Source organism: Pyrus communis, chromosome 8, assembly GCF_963583255.1.
Source record: "Pyrus communis chromosome 8, drPyrComm1.1, whole genome shotgun sequence".
Classification (NCBI taxonomy): domain Eukaryota; kingdom Viridiplantae; phylum Streptophyta; class Magnoliopsida; order Rosales; family Rosaceae; genus Pyrus; species Pyrus communis.
Window position 1 is genome coordinate 4,700,936 of NC_084810.1, and position 17,609 is coordinate 4,718,544.

The following is a 17,609-nucleotide window of genomic DNA, read 5'->3' on the forward strand; positions in this document are numbered from 1 at the left end:
TCCAAAAATATTTCGCCTTTTCAAGGAATTTAATTCTGCATGGATTACTTAGACCGATCCTGTATCTGTTTGCATTCATCAACAAAGCGGGGCTCAATGTCATCACTTAATATGATTTCAGTGGCTACTACGAGTGCTAACACGTCGTTGATGATTATTTCATTCCGATCCCATAATTCATTAGTACAAGCATAATTTATGGAGATTTATTTGCTTTCATGTACCTCTGTCTCTTCAGGGACATGTGTCTCATTAAGGACATTTTATTTTTCTGGAAGTACAGAATCATGAATTGTGGACTTGTCATTCATTTTCTCTTCCTGAATAATTTCATTTGAATTCAGTTATGCCCTCGTCTTTCTCTTTCGAGGGGCTTAATCTTTAAACCTAGGGGTCTACCACGCTTCAGACGTGCACCAGATGAATCATTCGCTACCACTTTATTTTGTCCAACAGAGATATCAATTCTTGCAGGTGCATTTACAGCTGGTATATGTGATTTTGTCATTTGCATAGCATCATTAAATGCATCTGGTATTTGATTAGCAATACTTTGAAGATGAACAATCATTTTCACATTGAGTGCTACGTGGATAAAAATGAGACAAGGTAGGTACAACCCATGTTAGCTCATGTCGTTCTTCTAGAATGGTGTTTTCTCCCCCTAATGACGAGCAAAATGTCTCATCAAAGTGACAATCAGCATAATGAGCTGTAAACATATCACATGTCAAGGGTTCCAAATATCTAATGATAGATGGTGAATCAAAACCCACATAAATTCCCAATTTGCGTTGAGGTCCCATTTTAGTACGTTGTGGCAATGTAATAGGCATATAAACAGCACAACCAAAAACTCGTAAATGTGAAATGTTTGGCTGATGCCTAAACACGAATTGTATTGATGAGTATTGGTGGTTGGCTATAGGTCTCAATCGAACCAATGATGCAGCATGCAAGATGACATATCCCTATGCAGAAACTGGCAATTTTGTTTTCATGAGCAGAGTGCGAGCTATTAATTGAAGCCGCTTGATAAATGCTTCTACTAAACCATTTTGAGTATGGACATGAGGAACAGGATGTTCAACATCAATGTCCAATGTCATGCAGTAATCATCAAAGGTTTGAGACGTAAATTCACCAACGTTATCAAGTTGGATTGACTTAATGGGGTAATCTGGGAACTATACTCGCAACTTAATTATCTGAGCAAGAAGTCTCGCAAAAGCTACATTTCGAGTAAACAAGATACAAACTTGTGACCATCGAGTAGATGCATCAACCAAAACCATAAAATATCGAAATGGTCCACAAGATGGTTGAATAGGCCCACAAATATCCCATTGCATTCTTTGCAGATTGATGGGGATTCAACATCAACCTTTAATTATGATGGTTTAATTACCAACTTCCCTTGAGAACAAACCTTGCAAGGGTTATTATTTGAGATTGCAATGTGTCTGCTCAATAATGGATGTCTATTACAGTTAGTAATGATCCTACGCATCATGATGGATCCTAGATGATCCAGACGGTCATGCCAAATCATGTAAATTTTTTAATCAATGAACTTTTGGTTCATGACAGTATGTGATTCAATTGTCTTTACGTATGTATAATACAATCCACTCGACAAACCACGCAACTTCTCCAATATACGCTTCTGGGTATCATTGGAAGTAATGCATAGATACTCTACATTTTCTGCACTTTTCATTTCAATGTGGTATCCATTTAAACATATGGCTTTAAAACTCAACAAATTTTGAGTAAATCGAGTAGTGTACAACGCATTCTGTATGGACAATATTGTTCCATTTGGTAACATGATCTGGGCTTTTCCTGAGCCTTCAATTACATCTGATTGGCTTGATATTGTTGTTACCTTTACTTTTGTAAGCATCAAGCTTGAGAAATACTTTTGATCTCAAAGTATTATATGCGTAGTTGCACTGTCTACAAGACAAATTTCTCCACCATTGCTTTTGTTTTGAGAATGACCATAGTTTTTATCCATACTCTTTGAGTAAGGAAATCACAGTTAATTTATTTATAATAAAAGGAAATTGACATGCCACTTTTATTGATTTTGAAATGCAAGCATTTAGACTACAAGTTCAGAATAATAAGAGTACATTAAACATAAATGATTCAATCGAACCGATACACTTCATTCCCTATTTCCACAATGAAGTCTGAGACATCTAGGTGAGTTGTGTTCAACTGCCTTGATAAGTCGCACACTGGATCAGGTATATCCATTGGTCTAGCCTGGTCGAGGAAATTAGTTTCGACACCCTTCTCCTTGAGGAAGGCTTGATACAGATCCACCAGATGTTTTAGGTTATGACATGTACACGCCCAGTGTCCATTGCCACCACACCTATGGCAAACCCCTTTAGGATTTCTAGGAGTGTTATTCATATGATCTTTGCATTTATGGCAATTTGCAATCTTGAAGCTTGGACCTGAATTATGCCTTGGAATCTGGTTATGAAACTAAACATTATGATTCTTGCCTTTCCCGTTCCACCAACCTCGCTTGTGGCCACATCCTCATTTGTAATTATTACCATGAGAGGATGTGATGTTCATTTCGAGAGAAGCAGCATTCACTTTTAGGAATGGTGCATATCCAGTTGGCCGGGACTGATGATTCTTTATTAGAAACTCATTATTTTGTTTAGTTACCAGAAGCACAGATATAAGCTGATTATATTCAGTGAAGCTTTGCTCTCTATACTACTACTACAGAACCACATTAGAGGCATGAAAGGTGCTGAAAGTTTTTTCTAGCATATATTCCTCAGTGATGTTTTTCCCACAAAGTTTCATCTGGGAGCTAATTCTAAACATCGCAGAATTCTACTCAGCCACCGTCTTGAAATCCTGGATCCTCAGGTGAGTCCACTTATAACGAGCCCTCGGAAGAATCACTGTTTTCTGGTTATTATATCTATTTCTCAATGCCTTTCAGAGGGTTAATAGATCTTCAACCGTCAGGTATTCGCTCTTTAGTCCTTCATCAAGGTTGCGACGGATAAAAATCATGACCTTCGCCCGATCTTGAGAATATGCACTGTTCTTCTCGTTGATTGTTTCTCCAAGATTCCCTGCCTTCAGATGAATCTTGGCATCCACTACCCAGGTTAGGTAGTTCTTCCCAGTAATGTCCAGGGCAACAAAATCAAGTTTTGCCAAGTTTGCCATTTTTTTTTCAGAAAGAAAAATGAGATGTTTAAGAACTTGTAATAACATGTATTCTAGATGGATGTAGTGTTAGAACTTCTAGTTCTTACAAATTTTTCATTTTGATCTTCATGCCAAAATGATTCGAAACTTCAGGCTCGAGATTTACATGATTAATGAGGAGGGTGATTGAACCGCACCATTCTCATTGAAGCAAGCATATGATGGCCGATTATTCTGCACCACTCAAACAACAAGAAAATTTAAATATGCAGAGCAGGGTGGGCGATTATACCGCACCACCTAAAATTGCAATAAAATTAAATCTGCAGCTCAAGATAGGCGATGATACCGCACCATCTTAGATTGTAGTAAAATTAAATTTACAGTTCAAGATCGGCGATTGTACCGCACCATCTTTGATTGCAGTAAAATTAACATAAATAAACATTGGGTTAGTAATAAGGAACTACACCAAACAAGAAATCAAAGATATATGTAATCGTTATATTGTGAATTAGAAGCAGACATGATGCTAGCGGATCTTCACTAGGATATATCAGGAAGATGAGGCAGAAGAGGAAGAAGAACAGTAAAATCCTTGGAGGTAGCATTTTTCAGTGAAGGGAGATGAGAACTGGTTAGAGAGTCGTGCTGATAACGTGTTATAAATAAGCAAATGTTAGAGAAATAACATTTATTAGTGACAGGAGCGAAGCAGATGTAAAATATCACACTGTTACTATAACACAAGAGGATGACATATAAAAGAGGGAGGTAGAGATGCTGATGTTATTGATCTTTTCTTTTCGCAGTATGTTTTGATAGCACACGGAGCGCTCAATTTATAGAGCAACTTCAAACAAACATAATAATTACATATTGAAAAGCACATCACACATCTTTTGAAAGTATTACGCAAATACAATTATCATTCTTTTCCGAAGTCCACATTACTGTGTGGGCATTCATTCATCCACCAATATTTACAACAAAACGATAAATTTTGTCAAATTAAATGTTAGGTTATAATCATGAAGCAAAAGTCCAAACGATCTTCCAATTAAAGAAGGGAGAGGTACAAAGAAGTTAGGGCAGAACCAAACGTAACACACAATCCTTGAGAGGAGGAGAGAGAGAGAGAGCGAGAGAACTATAAATAGATTATATATGTATATACGTATATATCCTCAAATCCGGAATCCTCCAATCCAACTTCTTCACAACCCCCTTCTTTTCGCTTTCTTTGTAATCTGAATTTTGCTTTTTAACAGTTTCGATTGTTGCAGGTGTAACCCAGATGGGCAAGTCCTCTTCTTCTCGTACCAAGAAGCGCTCCAAGGTTTCCTCCGAGGTTGTCTTTCTCTCTCTATCAGCTGTTGTCGTGTTCTAGGTTTCTCGTTTTTTGTTTAGTTACATGGGTTTTCCTTCCCTGCTTAAAAGATTACTTCTTTGTTTGGTTTGGTTCTTCCGATTTAGGTTTGGAAGAACAAATCGAAAATTTTAGTCAGCATTATAAGGAGTTTGCTAAGAAATATGATGTTTTGACTATAATGTTGTACAAATATATTTGTACGATTATGTGTGAGATTAAGGTTTTATAATTTGGTTCATGATTACCAATGTTTTATGGTAAATGCTAATTTATGTATGTCATTGCTTTAGGCTCGAACAAGGAAGAAGAGTAAGAGTAAGACCAAAACAAGGAAATATAGATCCAAGAAGCTTCGCTGTCGTGACGATTCTTCTTCTTATTCCGGTGAGGATGATTCAAGAAGTTTGGAATCGTTATCGTCTTTTAGCTCAGATGATGATTTGAGAAGTAGAAGGGCTCGATCGCGCGCTAGGAAGGATGCAAAAGGGAGCAAGAAGAGGGCTCGGAGACGATCTTATAGCCCTGACAGCAGCGAGGACTCTCCTCGTAGAAAGAAGAGGAAATTGGCAAAGAAGAAGAATGATAAGAAAACCCATTTGAGGAAGAAGCCTAGTAGCAATGCTAGCATTAGTTCCAGGAGTAGCGCGTCATTTAGGTGCTCAACTTGTCCTGGTGAGAGTATTAGCAGTGATGAGATTGAATCTAAGAGGCATAGGGGCAGACCTGGAAAACGAAACAAAGATGACAGTGGGATTAACAAGGTTGAAAGTGGGACTAAGAAGGCTAGGTATAGGTCAAGGAGTTGTTCTTTGCGCAGTCAGCGTAGCGAGAGTGGTGATTGTCGGAGTGAGGAAAAAGTGACATATGAGAACAATACGAGGAGGTTGAGATCTGTAGTTACGGTAGCAGAAGAAAACGAGCATGGAAGATGGATGGATACAGATGCGCACAAAGAAGAGATTACATATGATGACGATTACCCTTCTTGTAGGAGTAATGATAGTAATGATGGAGGGGGCAAGAGGGAGTTGGATGATCGTTTGGATGTTGCATTTGAGAAGAGAATGGAAGTAGAGAGTGGGAAAGAGGAAGAAGCTTATGTTTCTAATGTTCTAATCATGGATCTCAAAGATAGTCGTAACATTTTGGAAAAAGATTGTACGGGCCAAGATGATGGAATCGGGATTACTGGTTCTGTTAATGAAAATAAGAACGAGGTTTCTGGGGCAATCAGTAGTCTGCCAGGTGAGGATCTGGAATCAATTTTAAGACAAAGGGCTTTGGAAAATCTAAAAAGGTTCAAAGGAAAGCATCAGAGAATTTCAGCGGTAACTACCAATCAGGAAGACAAGACCGATATTGATTTGAAACAGCCATCCAGTGCAAAGGTTGAATTGTTTCAAATAGAATCCCCGAGGGAGAGTGGTGGTAGAGTGGTTGTAGCAAAGTCATCCGAGGACGATGTTGCTAAAAGGGTTGATACAACCCAATCAGTAGAAGGGGCCAATGGGCCTCAAGAGAGAGTTTCCATTCTTTCTTCCCAAAACCTGGAAAAGCAAGATGTTGCTTGTCCAATAGAGCAAGTGGTTGTCGGCAGAAAGGTTAAGACCACTGCTGCGGTCTATAAACCAAACTCGACTTCACCAACATTGAGGGGTCATTCACTAAAAGCTCACCCCACGCTGAAACAAGAACCTGCTTCACAGGAACCTCATGAGGAAGGATTGTTGGTGAGTGAGAGTAATGTAGATAAGGGTGCTTCTGGGATTGCCCAAACTGTGCCCCAAAGCAGCCATAGAAACGGCGAAGATATCAAACAGAGTTCTGATAAACATCAAGATGAAGCTACAGATGGCTCACAGTTTGAGCAGAAAACAATGTCGGTGATGCGAGGTAGTGAAATGGTACAGGTGGGTGTTTGGTCTCACAAATTTGTTTACTTTTCGTTCTTTATTACCGGATGTCCATGAAGGGCACACGTTTTCTGCTTCCAGTTTTAACGATGTTTTAATATTTTTTCGGCAGGTGAGTTACAAGGTTTACATCCCTAAGAAAGCTCCTGCTCTGGCGAGGAGGCAACTCAAGCGGTGACGTATGATCATCGTTCTGGTGTGCACTATTCGCTCTTGGTTAAAGCGTTGCATACAAAGGGGCTGTATTTTATCGGACAAGTGATGCATTGCACGATGTGATTGGCCTTCTGGCAGACATTTTCATCCGAGAAAAACATTGAAATCCGCGGTTTAGTAGTCGTTTTTGGTAGTTATATCATCTCACACACTTCTTGGTTGAATGACATTGATATGCTTTATCTCTTTGGTGTTGTTTTTCTTGTTTATGTAAGTTGCTCACAGATATTAAATGAATAATGATGAAATAATATGTTCAGAACAGTACACAGCGTGTGTCGAATCCTTTTTCTACGGTTAAATAGCTGAAATAACGTTTATTAGCCGGCATCTGAGCCAGCTCTATCAGTCCATACAGGAATTACATGAAAATTATAAGGTAGATTCAAGCTCCTGAAGTTGTCAATATCTGTGTTTGGAAACGAGGCATCTCTGTAAAACATCGACGCCGGTCATTGTTGCTCGGCCAAGAGAAACCCGATTACAATGCAAGATCATGTGACCTACTCCCGGGTGAAAAGAGTTTCTTCAAGGAAAGAAGCTGTTCGAAAACAAAACTGAAGAAGCTGCATACAGGTTGTTACGGATCACTGCTGTTTCTTTTTTCCAAAGCAGGTGTGCCCTCGCTGCCCTGTATCACCAAACATTGTGAATGACCAGACACCATCAGCTTCTCATAGAAGCCCCCGCCAATTCACAATACTGTCCGACTCGTTTATCACATTGTACAGTCAACATTGAAATGGCAGAAAGTTATCTCAGCTTTCGGAAAGGTTCTGTTTCTTTGTTCCATGAACACAGGCCCAGTCATCCATCTCAGTAATCGATAGGTCTTCTAAGAACTGTGAATATCGCTCTACGATACGTGGAAGCTGCAGAAACAAAAGGACACAACGAAATCAGGTCGAGGAACCTATGTATAACCCAATATACCAAATTTATTTTGAATTTCTGAGTGAAATTCATGGTGGATCGAAAGAAAACCACCATGTTTGCACCGCCAAGCTAAAGATCTCTTAAGAAACTGATACTTCAACCTTCGGTTGGCAGCTTCATCAATTTGGAAAATTTCCCTATAGGTTACCAAGCAACATTTAACCTAAAATCTATCCCCTTTCCCTCTTTTATCTCATTTCATTTTCCAGGATATAAGTTTATGGAGATGTAATTGGAAATATTTTCCTTGAACTTTAGCAAGCAAATGACATTAACAATCCATCACCTGTGCTAGAATGATACCTGCTCAGAGATAATGCCAGAAAGACCGACGACTGCCCCAGGCTTTGCATAAGAGACGATATGATCCGCCAAATCTAATAGGGGATTCAAAAGTATATTTGCGATGACCACGTCATACTTGTTTGATTCTAAGATGGTTTCCACTCCAAATGAGCTCTGATCTTCCACAACTCCACATGGATCTTCCAAGGTAGAGCTAGTTTTGCTGGGGAGCAGGTGCAATTGCATCTTTTCGGGTCCTATGTTGTTCAGAGCAGCATTCTGGCGCGCCGAGGTGATTGCTTGGGGATCTATATCAATTCCGACTGATAAGGCAGCACCGAACTGTGTTTACAGTCAAAATGCCATGTTAACGTCAAACCGTGATTTGAGCATTAGTCGGCAACCAACATCAGTTTGAAGGAATTACATCAAAACAATGAAATGTGCAAAGATCAAGTGGATGGGGTTACTCAGCAACATCATTTCCAAGATTAGTTAAATACCTTAACTGCAGCGATTGCGAGAATTCCAGAACCTGTGCCATAGTCCAAGAATGATTCTCTCCCCTTTATCAATCTATGGAGCAGCAATAGACATAACTTAGTAGTAGCATGCTCCCCAGTTCCAAATGCCAATCCAGGATTTAAAATTATATTTGTTGCTTGGGCATCCTGTAGGAGATAAACAAACTTAACTATATTCATTCCATTATGTCAACAGAAATTCTAGCCGTCACATTCTCCTTTGTAGTAATGATTAGAACCATAATCTGTAACTGGCATAAGAAGAGAGCAAGTAACTGGGCATCATTTAAGCATTAAGACAAATAACGAAGAGAGAGGCATAAACACATACACGCAGACGTGCCTGAGATCATGTGTCCGCTAAGAAGTTTCAATAATTTTTTAGCATTGGGACGTGGAATTTTCTGGAACATGTTATCAGGTGTCAACCACTTTTAAGTTGTCAATACATCATGAACAACCATAGCAAACAAACCCTTTCAAAAAATAGTTTGAAACTAGAAGACAAGTCTAATACAATCATACCGGGGGAATTCTCCACTCGGGCACAATCCAAAGTCCTTTGGTAACTTCAACAGGATGGAATGATTCCTGTAAACAAAAATGGAAAAGCAGATTAAAAAAATAATGCCTAGAAAATATGGCCAAGAGGAAATTACCACCGAGCATATTTACTGGTTTAAAGTACTACATGCTTGAACATTCTGTATATTGTCTTTCTTTTGGCCAATAAATACCCGTATACTGTTTAAAACAGTAATAGAGCTATAATAAGTTCGTACTAGTGAAACTGATTTATCATTCAACAAACATTAGCAAAAGATATCTCACCAAAGAGGATAACGACTAAGAAATACTTTCTGATAGGACAGAATTTACAAGCAAATTAACCTGAGTTTTCTTTATCCAGTTGAACTGCTCACCCATCTTAACTTCATAACTAGGCATCTCTTTCAAACTTATGGAATCAGCAGCACGTGAAATGCAGGTTTTTACATCTTCGCCTTCAGGAAATATGGAATCAATGCAGATCTGTGCATAAGAAAAAAGGCACATTCTCATCAGTTGTTCATTTGCAAAATCATCTTACACCAGAAACGTAGCACAGTGAAAAAAGCTTTCAAAACATAAAGACAAGTAAATAGCATTCCAAATGAAACGTCATAAATCAACAGGGAATCCACCTCGTCCTTTCGGTCATTGTCATCTTCTTCGTCAATACTTGTACAACTTGCACCAAAACATAACAGTGCTTCTGAAAGTATTTCCTGGTCAACAAGGAGAACCAAGTTGATTAGGCATTGTAATGTCTTTAACTTAACAGAGCCTTAGCTGACTTAACAAGTTCATAGTCTCAACTTCATGTGTCTACTTCCAAGACCTCATCTTTTCTATTAAGTGACATGTAAAGTTGTAAACTTCAACTTGATTGATTACGACGAGTAAAAAACAGTAAATTTCTTCCAAATCCAAGCAAAATGACATAATAATGAAAGAAGTTGAGATTCCATCTTAAAACCAATTGGCATTAGCGGAAGCGGCCCAACTCCTTATAACCCTTACGAAGTTTCTTACTTTCCGACGTGGGGAAATCGTCACATCCTCACAATAAGTAAATTTCTACCTTTGGTAAGAAAATAAAAAATTAAAGAAGTTAAAATAAAAATTTTCTGAGTCCCCATTTCAATACAGACAATAAATTCCATACAGAATCAGTTTTCTCTCCATAATTTTCTGAGTTCCCATTTGAATATACACAACATATACAATCTCTGTCACCAAACATGCCCATAACATTTTCATTGGAATCGCAGTAACTGAACTAAATGCACCAAAAGAAGAGAAAGAAGAAACCCAACTCACAGCGACATGTTTTTGGCAGCGGATTTGAACGGAGAGGAAAGGCGAAGCGAAGGGCTCGTTGGGCTCGGCGGAGGGAGTGGGAGGGTCCGAAGAAGCAGTGGAAATATTTGCGGCGGCGAGGGAATTGGGCCGCGAGAGGTGTCTGGGTTTGGGGAAGAAGCGGGAGGAGAATGGGGGAGCGAGAGGGCGAGAGACGGTGGTGAAGCAGCGGGAGGTGAGAGTGTAAGCGAGGTGTCTGAGCAAACCGCCTGACATTCTTGAAAATCAAAGTGTAATCACCACCCTAGTTAGTTAAAAGGCGGATTAGTTAAATGGTTCTCGATCCGTATTCGGAAGATAGGCCTGTGGTGAAAACATTACGAACTAAATCTTCGTGATGGAATCCGTTACGATTCATGTTCAAAATTGAAAATTTCGTTATTTTTTATTAATAACCTGTTCAAAATTGAAACTTTCATTATTTTTTATTAATAACCTGCACGTGAACCTTACGCGTGCGGTTAAAATTGTCATTCAACGTTCATGTCCGCTCTCCATTCAGGAACAATGAAATAGCGGCGTGGGTGTTAGGTTTTTCATCAAAAATCGAACTGGAATGCGTGAACTGAAATCGTCAATTGAAATGAGTGAGCTGGTTCGTATTTGAATACCCACATCGATGGCTACGAGACAAGTAACCCACATTTCATCGTTCCGCTATGAAGAGTGACTGTGAATGAATTTTAGTTTTGAGCTTCTGAACGTTAAACGGTCGACCAAGAGAAAATGATGATTTTAGCTTCACATGTGAGGCTCACGTGCATGATACCATAACCAATATGATGCAAAATCTGTAACCCCAAAGAAGCAGCCATGATATCTGTTGCCTTGGGCGAAAAATTACCCCGGATTACCAAAGTAGTGCAGATGAAATACTATGTATACTAAGGTTTATCTCATCTGCACTGTTATATATATATATATACACAAAACAATATTCATCATGTAACTTCAACAGTACATCAAAGACGGCTATCAAATAACCTCAAAGCTTCGTGCTTGACTTTGGTACTTTCCATTTAACGTTCGTAAAATTCAGGGATACCCTTGCGTACTGTAAAAACAAAAGGTAGAGGAGATTTTTCCCTCACTTTCCTAGAAACCAAATAGCGAATAGCCATTGATCTAAACGAAATCCGTTGAAGAAGAAACAAAAATGAAGTAGCACACTGAGGAAGAGACCCATATTATGCAGTTAAATCTGTCCACAAGGAATGTGCGAAGTGGATTTCAGCAAACAAAGGGACGAGTCTTCTCTGTTGCTGCAAGACTCTGTCTATGTTCTCGGAGATGGGAATCACTGCGGGCAATGTGGGTATAAGTGCAAGCTTGGAGAGCTTTTCTGTAGTGGAAAATGCATCAACGTCGTTAACAATGTAAACAATCGCGGCAAGTGCGATAAGGAATGCTCCCGCAGAGTGAAATGTGTTTTTCAACTTGTGGATATGGCTGAACATTCAAAGGTTTCATGCCATAGAGTTTAAAGATAATTGAAATGAATAAATAGATGGCCACTTTATGTACCCACAAGAGCAAAAAGATAGCTTCTTTTGTTTTTTGTTGTTTTGTAAGTTGGAAAGTCTAAACAGTATTTGCTTAATTTTTGTATGAGATAATACAACAAATAATGTACCAAACTAGAACAGTAAGGAAAATGTAAATATGTACACATTTGGACTTACAAAATAGAGCCAAACTTCGATGCAGCATACGCTTGATCTTTGGAAGAACACCTCTGGGTTTTAGGCTACAAAAATGCCACCTCAAGGCTCGTTTAGATCCCATGAACAGTAATGTTAGATTGTTCCCCCTTTCGAAAATTTACAGATAAAGAATGAGTTCAACTGCAAATTTCCCCTTCTTCGTAGGGTTAATTTCTCCTATCTGAACCAATGTAAATTTGAACATCAGAACTGTCAAGCTATAGACGTATTAAGAGTTAAACATGAATTTAAATACAGGAGATGGTTATGCTGACGCTCAAACTCTTTTAACAGATTAGGGCATATTTGGTGAGGGTAATAATGTAAAATAATACATTCTGTTAAATTACAGTAATATAACTACGAAAGCATCTCCAATCAAACAATGGTCAATCATAACCTCTGTTATTTGGGTAGCCTTATACCCTCACCCGTGTCATGGCAAAATGATGCGCCAGGGTCTACTTAGTGAAGAGTGCATATAGTGCAGATTATAACATATAGTAAGTGCTCACAACTTCGATAACAATACAGTTCTATACTACTCTAACATATAAGAACGGGATACGGTTCCAGATCCAAAAGCTCTACTTGCAAAAATACTGGAAAGGTATCAGGAACTGTACAAGATGTATCAATGTGTTTCATGTATGGTGCTATATAGATAAGTAATTTGATAAAGAAAAGCAGTTTTCTTAATTACGGAAACTCACCTTTAGTCTTCCTTTTCCTCTAACCGACACAATATCACCAGTTTTGAGTGTAGCTCCATTTTTAGTAACAGGGGTCCAGTTCACACGCACATCACCATCACTGCACAGATAAGAAAAAACTTTATACCGTGTTCTCAGTTTCCAAAATTCTTTCGGCTATGATGAAAATCCAGTGATGCACATCATGTTCGATTATATTGGGAGTATGGTATTAGTAAGTAACAAAGCAAAAAAATAAATCTTGAGCTTGTAGATCTTTTCCTACGGTAAGGATCAAACACTTAAAAGTGCGTGCTTTATTCTTGATGGATGAGTGGATTCCTGATTATGAAGAAAACAAAAGAACCCATCTAACTAAGAAGTAAACCAACAAAACAGGATTAACTAACTTAGTAAAGCTTAACGAAATTGCAATAAACTATAATTCGAGGGAGAGTTCAGTATAAGTGAAAAGACTGTACCGAATCAGATCAACTAGTTTTGTCCGTGATAACTTAAATCCTGCACTAGCTATAGCATCAACTCTCGCTGATGCTTCTATGGTTTTGAAGGACTTAGTCCTGCAAAGAGAGCATGATACTTAAGTTACTAATGATACTGCATTATGCAGAATGGAAAAAGGATAACAATATGATAATTTGCAACCTTGGAGGTTCGTAATCAAGAGAAATCAGTGGTATCCTAGAAAATGATACAGGCACATTACCAACCTGCAAGGTGAAAAACCGTTTACAAACATTAAACGTGTACGCTTAAATATTATGATATACATAGCTATCTTAACCTGTGATTCTGTGAAAAACGCTTCTCTTTTCATACTAGAAAATGTAGTACCATTCTTTTCTCTTTGTTTATTAATTGCCAACATTTTATCTCCTCAATGTACATTGCAATGATCACTAAAATATTAATGCCACAATATTTCTTTCAGATGTTTTTGATAAATCAAACAATAATGGCCTGAGATGTAACTCATTCAAAACTACAATTTGCACAAGAGATGATTTCAATCTTATGTAAGAAACCAAAAGGACAAAAAGGACATAAACCCAGAATTTTATTGACGTTAACGAGGAAAAACAAATCACAAGAAACAAAATACTAGGATGTTAGACAACCTTGTCGAGTGATGATATAATGAAGTCAACAAGTTCTGGAACAACAATGACTTGAGCTCCTTTCTCCCCCTAGAAGTATTACAGAAGAAATAAAAATTCATAAAGACTTGATCCAACCAGGCCGTATCCCTCATAAATAGGAAAAAAGATCCAAACTCCAAAATAATGGATACTAAATGCATCAGTAGGAATTACAAAATGATCAATTAGCACGGCGGTATCCAACTGAAAGCTCTAAGACAGTACTGTACTTAAAGGTTGATGTTTCAGTTTAATACCTCTATAAATACATTGAAAAGATATAGCCCTGCTATGGCAGGACCACAGAGCAACACTATGTAATGCCATTATCACATCCACGTTCTAATATAGGATACAGACATCCAAATCCTGACATTGAAATCCCATACGAAGTAACCACTAATAAGTTGAGGCAAAGGTTGACATGCTTTTAGCTCTGTTGTTACAGAAGTGGAAATTCTTATCATAGTCTACATATAAAACATAATGACCCTTCTCCTTGGAAAATTTGACCAACAGTTAAACCCTTAACAAAAAAAATACAAATGACACCTGCAAGATAATATCTCCAAGCTTCTCCCTAGCAATTCCTGTACCAAGAATTGCGCCTAGGAAATCACCATGAGAACAAGGCTGGAACCCAAAGTTTCCTGTGATACTGGAAGAACCATTAGAGAAAATTTGAGATAAGGTTTCACTTCAATTAAAGATGAATTCTTGGATAAATAAAAGTGGTACAGACACAATATTAACACCTCAATGCTGCAATTACATCAGGATCACTCGTCAATACTTCCGGATGTCCTACAGAAATCCGACACCGCTCAGCCTAGACAATTTGAAGCAGCAATATGTTAATTAATAAAATTACACTTTGATTTGCACGAGCGCGACACAGAGAAAACACTATTTAGTTCAACCTGCGGGTATCCGCCTTGAACAACTGCTTTCAGATCAGCTAGCTTTTCCAATGCTAGCATTGACTCCTTCACCACTGGAGGGGTGAGAAAATTTGTATGGAGAACCTCCCTTCTCGATGATGCACGTCTAGCCTAAAAAAAATGAAAAACCAAGAATGACAACTTAGAAACATCTCTAAAATAAGGTGAAACCTATTCAGCTATTCGATGTGACCTTACATTCATCTGTCAATTTCAAGTGATAAATAAGCTTATACTCATTTCAAACGGTCCAAAAATCTGGACTTCATAAGTCTCTCTAAAAGGAAGGGTTAAATTAAGAAACAAAAAATATGGTCTTGATAAGGAAGGTAATACAAGTTTTGAAGTACCATTTCGAGAACACGTTTTACTTCTTCAATAACAGTTTTGTCTGCCACTCCCTTAAGCAAACCATCAACATCCCCCTTTATAGCTTGAGCTAAATGGCATATTCCTGAAGCTGTATCAAGGACAGTAATCCAGTGATTACGTAGCAGATCATCAGATACAAAAATAATGGCTTGTTTGATAACCATTTCAACTCAACCAATCCACAATTCAACCAAATGGGTAGTCAAAATTACAAGAAATTAGACAGTGGAGAGGGAAAGAAACATGATTTATGTTAAATAATCAAGTACCCAAAAGCGGGATTTGTTCGCAGTACCTGAAGAACTTAAGCGAGGAGTGAGAGGAAAGGAGATAAGGGTCCTGCGGCAAGAAAGCTTGCTGCTTGTCAGAAGAAGAGGATGCGAGAGAGCAAAAGCCACAGCTGCAGTTCTTACAAGTGACGCTGCTAAGAAACTGGTGGCAGCCATGTCCCTCTCCTCTATGAACCGCACGAGGCCAAGTGTTTGATTTCATAAGGAAAAATGTGTGCTTCTCCCTTTTAGTGGGGCTTTTGGGTTTCGCAAAATTTGGCCCAGTATTGCACTTGCACGGGTTTACAAGCCGCGCCGTCACTATTACGTACTAACCAGGGTGGGCACAGGTCGGGGCGGGTCTAAAATTAGAGGGTCCGGACCAAACTCATTTGAAAATAGAACCTCGCAAACTTAGAGCAGTTCCACCGGAGGTGGAATAGCCCAGCACCCAATCAAAAAACCAAATTGGGGGTCTGTTAATCCACTTCAGCCCACAAAACTGCCTGACACCCAGCCCAAGCCAGGCAAGGGACCAACCCATTTTTGACTGACCTAGGGACTGGCATATTTGGCTGGCGCGTGCAGCTTACTCGCACGTGGGCACGAGTAGGGGACAAGGGTGCAGGCGGCGAGGCCCACTGTCAGCCTACTTGTTCTTCACCCGGAAGTAGGCGACATGGCCCTCTTTATGCCGTTGGATTTTCAACGACTAGTTTTTCTAGACCGTTGGATTTCCAATGGTAAAAAAAAATTGAATTTTACTTTTAAAGATCACAGATCAACGGTCCACAATTTTTCCCCCAAAAATTACAAATAAAAATAAAAATAAAGGCTCAACGGTCAGAATTATGACCGTTGGCCATGTGGTAGCTCCTTGGCTCTTGGATTTGAATATTTTTCAAATCCAACGGTCCAGATAAATTAATACATTAAAATTTATTAAAAATTATTAAAAAAAATTAAAAAATATACATAAAATTTTTAAAATACTTTTTTTTTTCTATAAATACTGAACCCTCTTCTTCCACCTTACACCATATTTCAATATTTTTTACACTTTCAACATTTCAATATTTTCTACACTTTGAGAGAGAAAAAATGACTTCGTGAAAGCTCATTGAAGATGTTACGTTGTGTGAATGTTGGGTGCACACTACTCATGACCCGATTATGGGTAATGAGATGGATAAGTGAGAAATGTGGAGTAAATTACAAAAGTGTTTTGTGATGTACATGAAAAAGATGCTAGAAGTAGTTCAAGTCTTCAAGGTCATCGGAAAAAACTCAACGCATCCTTTACTTGTTGGAAAAACGTCATCTCTCATGCTTTTGGTAATCTGCGTAGTGGGACAAGTTTAGCGGATCAGGTGACAATATTTTTATTTATTTATATGCATTCCACCCGCATCAATATTTTAATTTATTTATGTGTGTTACACCCACATTTTTTAATACTATCTTATCCCACATATATAGACACTACAAGCACAAGCATTCTACAATGCAAAGAACCATAACAAATCATTCGACAAATGGGAATGTTGGCAAATTGTCAAAGATTGCCTCAGATACAAAATTGTGGCAACTGGTCCTGAAGTTGTCATGCACGGTATGGGTCTACATAGTTCACCAGAAGCAAACACGACCGAACAAGAAACCGACACATTTTGTGAGATGGAAGGGATGCCTGAAGAAGTGCCAGAGACCCAACCGACTCGTCAGTCCCTCAGGCCTCAAGGTAAAAAGGCATCAAAGAAAAAAGGTAATTCTTCCAAAAATGACTACACTAAATATAGGGAGGAACTTGCTCGCCAAGGTGAACTGAGGATGGCACAGGAAAAGTCAAGAGATGAGGAAAAAGTTGCTGCTATGGCAACAATATTAGTAGCTACTGAGAGACGTGATGCAGCGGCTGAAAGACAAAGAGAAAAAGCTAATTGAGAGAACGAGATGATTAGAGAAGCACTTAATCGAGAAAATGAGATGTTTAGAGAAGAAATGATGGCTCAAGATGATTGTGACACTATGAACAAGCCTCTAGTAGGACTATCTCCAAATTCAAAATATTTGTGGACATCGGAAAAAAAAGAGGTTGTGTGAAGGAGGCGTGCAAGAGATGCGGAAAC

The 17,609-nt window shown here is 38.6% G+C and overlaps 3 protein-coding genes across 5 annotated transcripts; 1 reads left to right on the forward strand and 2 right to left on the reverse strand.

Annotated features, from left to right (window-relative positions):
• The first annotated feature begins 4,309 nt into the window (after nucleotides 1–4,309).
• LOC137743275 (uncharacterized) lies at nucleotides 4,310–6,965 on the forward strand. The gene is made up of 3 exons (XM_068483145.1): nucleotides 4,310–4,546; nucleotides 4,858–6,477; nucleotides 6,593–6,965. The coding sequence occupies exons 1-3, from the start codon at nucleotides 4,493–4,495 to the stop codon at nucleotides 6,656–6,658; spliced, it is 1,740 nt and encodes a 579-aa protein (XP_068339246.1). The 5' UTR covers nucleotides 4,310–4,492; the 3' UTR covers nucleotides 6,659–6,965.
• Nucleotides 6,927–10,670, reverse strand: LOC137743276 (uncharacterized). Its single transcript, XM_068483146.1, has 7 exons — nucleotides 10,305–10,670; nucleotides 9,626–9,709; nucleotides 9,333–9,473; nucleotides 8,967–9,032; nucleotides 8,421–8,588; nucleotides 7,936–8,259; nucleotides 6,927–7,568 (listed from the first exon to the last, which is right to left on the reverse strand). Exons 1-7 carry the CDS (start codon nucleotides 10,557–10,559, stop codon nucleotides 7,455–7,457), a joined length of 1,152 nt encoding a protein of 383 aa, XP_068339247.1. The 5' UTR covers nucleotides 10,560–10,670; the 3' UTR covers nucleotides 6,927–7,454.
• Nucleotides 10,671–11,333: 663 nt separating this feature from the next.
• Nucleotides 11,334–15,726, reverse strand: LOC137742656 (uncharacterized). 3 transcript variants are annotated; one of them, XR_011069424.1, is made up of 11 exons: nucleotides 15,507–15,726; nucleotides 15,190–15,299; nucleotides 14,819–14,950; nucleotides 14,654–14,727; nucleotides 14,451–14,556; nucleotides 13,878–13,946; nucleotides 13,405–13,469; nucleotides 13,221–13,319; nucleotides 12,760–12,859; nucleotides 12,026–12,227; nucleotides 11,334–11,685 (listed from the first exon to the last, which is right to left on the reverse strand). XR_011069424.1 is itself a non-coding variant. In XM_068482577.1 (10 exons), the coding sequence occupies exons 1-10, from the start codon at nucleotides 15,655–15,657 to the stop codon at nucleotides 12,165–12,167; spliced, it is 969 nt and encodes a 322-aa protein (XP_068338678.1). In that variant the 5' UTR covers nucleotides 15,658–15,726; the 3' UTR covers nucleotides 11,924–12,164. The 3 variants fall into 3 exon arrangements, 2 of the variants coding, with proteins under 2 accessions (XP_068338678.1, XP_068338680.1); XM_068482577.1 differs by lacking the exon at nucleotides 11,334–11,685 and having other exon boundaries at nucleotides 11,924–12,227; XM_068482579.1 differs by lacking the exons at nucleotides 11,334–11,685; nucleotides 13,878–13,946 and having other exon boundaries at nucleotides 11,924–12,227.
• Between the last annotated feature and the right edge of the window lie 1,883 nt (nucleotides 15,727–17,609).